The sequence below is a fragment of the Talpa occidentalis genome, unplaced genomic scaffold (assembly GCF_014898055.3).
Source record: "Talpa occidentalis isolate TD23 unplaced genomic scaffold, MPIMG_talOcc4v2.1 talOcc4.6, whole genome shotgun sequence".
NCBI classification, from domain to species: domain Eukaryota; kingdom Metazoa; phylum Chordata; class Mammalia; order Eulipotyphla; family Talpidae; genus Talpa; species Talpa occidentalis.
In genome coordinates, this window is record NW_023604972.1 from 131,664,429 (window position 1) to 131,668,637 (window position 4,209).

The 4,209-nt window shown below is 49.6% G+C and overlaps 1 protein-coding gene across 2 annotated transcripts; it reads right to left on the reverse strand.

Annotated features, from left to right (window-relative positions):
• Positions 1–513: 513 nt before the first annotated feature.
• Positions 514–3,003, reverse strand: LOC119260624 (E3 ubiquitin-protein ligase RNF167-like). 2 transcript variants are annotated; one of them, XM_054687995.1, is made up of 2 exons: positions 1,738–3,003; positions 514–1,563 (listed from the first exon to the last, which is right to left on the reverse strand). In XM_054687995.1, the coding sequence occupies exons 1-2, from the start codon at positions 2,600–2,602 to the stop codon at positions 1,547–1,549; spliced, it is 882 nt and encodes a 293-aa protein (XP_054543970.1). In that variant the 5' UTR covers positions 2,603–3,003; the 3' UTR covers positions 514–1,546. The 2 variants fall into 2 exon arrangements, with proteins under 2 accessions (XP_054543970.1, XP_037385501.1); XM_037529604.2 differs by having other exon boundaries at positions 514–3,003.
• Between the last annotated feature and the right edge of the window lie 1,206 nt (positions 3,004–4,209).

Sequence of the window (4,209 nt, forward strand, 5' to 3'; positions counted from 1 at the left end):
ACACTGAAACTTTCATTCCTCCCAATATGGATGCCATGGGTAGCCAAATGTTCTCAGCTGAGTGTCTCTAGGAATTGTCCTTGTCTGAATTAAGTTACCAGCCCAAAATGACTCTGCTTCCTCTGTGATGGCCTGAAAGAAATGACATTACTGCAGGGGCGTGTGGACCCAGTGTTCTTGCTTTGATTCAGGACAACTTTGCAAGCCATTCTAGCCCCTCCAGTGTTCCTTCCATGTGTGTCCGTGTGTGTGTGTGTCCGGGCATGGCCAATGAGGTTTCTGTTGCAGCCACACTACCCTTCAACTTCTACTTCTGCTTTCTCTAGTCATCAGTCAACACACTCTTAGGAAACCCATACAGGGTCTGTTCCTTGGTGACCTCAGCATCCATGCCGTAGCCCTCAATATTGTATAATGTTTCCCGATGCATGCATTTTAAGAAAACCTCACACCAAAGGAAGCATGTTCTGAGAGATACTGAAACTAAAAACTGATATAACAGATCTTATGATCACCGATTCTGTTCTCCAAGATAGAAGTCTTTGGGTGTGTTTTAAGACTTTATTTCAAGTTTCACATGAAACAGAACAGAGTCTGAGACTTACACTGAGAGTAGTTATCTACATCAACAACGGAATATCTAGAAGTTTGAGATGTTAAAATTGGCCGTGCAAATGAAAGCTAGCTTCCCTATCATTAGTAATCATTAAAGGGTGAAAATGACTTTAATTCCAAAAAAGGTCATATTTAATGATCCTCTATTAACTCCAGTCATGCTATTACACACAGGCAGCTCCAAATACAGAAAATATGGTGTGGCTGAACAATTACCACTCTCAGGTAAAAAGCATTTCATGTTGCATGTTTCCTTCATTTAAACAGGTTTTTAATTCCAAAAGATTCCAGACAAAGCTAAAGAACATTCTTTTAAAATTCCACCCTACTTAGCCATATGATGATGCTAAATGACCATATTATATAAAGCAATTAAAACTGCATTGACACAGCCACTTCACAGGTAAGAAGGCCAGTGACCTACCACCAAGTTCACTCTTTTGCCATAACCAAGTAAACATTTTAATGGTTCTGTGCTCTTCAAGCATTAACTGATGACAATCGAACATTCAGATTAGTGTAGATAACTAAATTCATGCTGACCCTGATCAAAAACAGTAAGAGGAAATGCACTGAAGTTTGTACAGATACGAGAAATTGCATTATGAGGCCAAATGTTAATATCCCATTCAATTTAAGATACTCTAAGAGTGATTTAAAAATAACATTTTTAATTATGTTTTCATCTCTAACACAGGTTATGAAAACAAGCTATTTCCAATGGCTTGTGATGGCTTCCACCTATGGCTCCCACATGAATCCAACCAATTTTGGTTTGGGTCTGCAAAAGCAATTTGACCAATGCAGTAAGCGAAGACCCAGCCCCTTTGCACCGTCAACTCCCTCTACAGGCCTGGGTTGGGTAACAGAGAAACCTGGGAGAGAAAGGCCCCACGGCTGTGCACACAGGTCACAGAGGTGGCGCAGGAGATCAGCTCAAGACGGCATCTGAAGAGGAAGATGAGGAAGAAGAGAGTGAGAGATCTGCTAAAGACCCAAGAAAAACAAGGGGGGCTGGGGCCAGTGACCCAAAGGATGTGGGGTGTGAGGGGCCGGGTTCCAGAAGTGGGGTTCGCTCTGAGGCAGGGTGAGCCCTTGTCGCCCCTTCCACATCGCCCTCACACTGCTGAGCGCCTTCCTCCTGCCCACGACCTGGGTGGACAGTCTGCTTGCACACGGGACAGGTCTTCTGGGTGCCCGTGAGCCAGGGGTCCACGCAGCGGCTGTGATAGGCATGCGCACAGGGGAGCACCCGCAGCAGGTCCCCATCCTCATACTCTTCCAGGCAGATGGCGCAGACGTCGTAGGGGTCGCCCTTCCGATAGTCGTGAGTGGGCACCTGTTCCAGCTGCTCTTGGGTGAGCGGCGTCCCCTGGAGGTCTGCCCGGTGCTGGACGAAGCTCACGATCAGCGTCACTGCTCCGATGGCCAGGGCCAGCAGCCCCATGATCTCTGTGAAGGGAACGAGGTAATAGCTCAAGGGGAAGCGACTGTCTGGTACCAGCAGCACCTCAGCCCCCTTCTGGTAGAGGAAGAGGGAGCGGAGGTACCGGGAGCTCCTCTCGCTCGTGAACACGGACGGGATGGAGATCTGCTGCTGGATCTCCTCGCTGTCCCACACCATGTTGAGGAGCTCGTCGGAGTTGACGTTGTGCACCACGGCCGCCCCGTAGCCGGCCTTCTGCGCGTTCAGGACCTTGAGGTCGAAGCTGCAGTCAAACCTGCGGAGCAGGGCTATGAAGGTGGACCCGTTGGCCGGAGAGGCGGGCGGCGGCGCGATGGCGCTGCAGGAATTGGCAGGGTGGGCCTCCACGAGGAAGCCCTGCAGCCCCTCCTGTTTCAGGGCGGCCCCGAACAGGGCGGGGAGGTCCACGAAGTCCATGCTGGCCTTCGTGCCCAAGGTGGCGCGAATGAGCCCCCGCGCGGGGCTCGCCCCCCACAGCACCGCGGCCACCACCACGGGCAGCGGGAAGGCCGCGGGGTGCATGGCGGCGGCAGCAGGGCCTTCTGCACCCTGTCCGCCCCTCTTTTAGGATCTCAGGGGTCCGACCACCCCCGGCCCCGCGTCCCAGCTACATGGGGCTGTGGGGAAGAAGCTTCCAGAACAGAGGGGGGGCAGCGCGGCTGGGAGGGCGGCACTAAACGTATCCTTCTCCGGTGAAAGGATGGAGCAGAGAAAGGGGTAGAGGCAAGCCCTGGTGACGGCAAAACGTCTGGAAGAGTCGGAGAGCAAGGAGGTGGGACTTCCGGCCAGGTGGGCTGTCTTCCCATCCCAGGGAAATGGGCTTCGGGTAAAGAAAGTTAGGCAGCTTCTTCCAGCACTGAGCACGCAAGATGGAAGACTTCGGCCTGCTCTGGGAGCCGCGGGGGCCTCTGGGAGCTGCAGAGGCCCCTGGGAGCCGCAGAGGCCTCTGGGAACATCCAGTTCTCGCGAGACACTCACCACCCTCCCTTCCCCACCATCTGCTATCTTGCCGCATCTATCGCGAGACTCCTAACTGCCTCGCCGCCATCTTGCCTCAAGTTGTTGCAAACAGAATTTATTTTGCTTTGTTCCAAATTATTAGTTTTAGCGAAGGTTTCATAGCAGGGGAATCTAACTTAAGAGTGAGCATCAGTATCTGCGTGTGCGAGTCTTTTGTTGCTTTACTTCCCAAATAGGTGTCCAAAAGCAGATAATTCACATATAAATAGCGCCATGATGATGTGCATAACCAAGGACTGTGTATTTTTAACAACTTCTACATTTTAATCATTTTATCAGAATAATCCAATATAATTGTATTTCTGTTTGCATTTCAAGCACAGTTTGATGATGGGAGTAAAACCGCACTCCGGGGGACCAGTGTAAGCTGGTTTATTGGCTGGGTATTTGGAGGGTGACTTTTTCTGGGCTGCTGTAGAGCCCTGGAGGTTTTGTTGCAGAATTGGACCAAAACTGTGAAAGTCAAGGTGGATTCTTTTTCTTTTACAACATGAAAATGTAGCTATTGTTTCTTAGATGTTATACTTGCACACAATGAACCTTTTTAAGTGTTACTCCCAGAGGTTAAACCCAAGATTGGAAAAGGAAATTACAGCCCACTTTAAATAAAGATGTGCCTGATCTACCCAGTCAGAAATAGCACACGGCCCCAAGTCATCCCTGCAGGTGGAATGATCCAGACCTGTCTCACATGACAGGATGGTTCTGTCATTTTTGGTGCATTGGCTCCAGTTGCCAGAGTATTCTCCCAGACCTGTTTCATATTCGTTTTCCTGGTTTTTCCAATTCAAAAGTGAAAAGGGGTTATTAAAGCCCACTCTTTCTGCCTCAACATAATCTCTCTAAAGTGAAGAAAGAAACAATACCCTCCAAGTACACCTACATTTGAAGACAAGTGTTAGTCTAAACCATTCAAAGACATGGGGGGAGGAAGCAGCAGTCCCAAATCCGCTGACAGCTTTAATTGGTTGCTGACCTCAGACTAAAGAGAAGAAAAGTCTGAGGCCATCTCTAGAGTGAACTGGCAGCTGAATTGAGCCACTCACACCCACGCGAAAGTTGAGGCAGTGCTTTCCCTCAATGTGAAGCAAAAGGAAAGTAACTTGTGA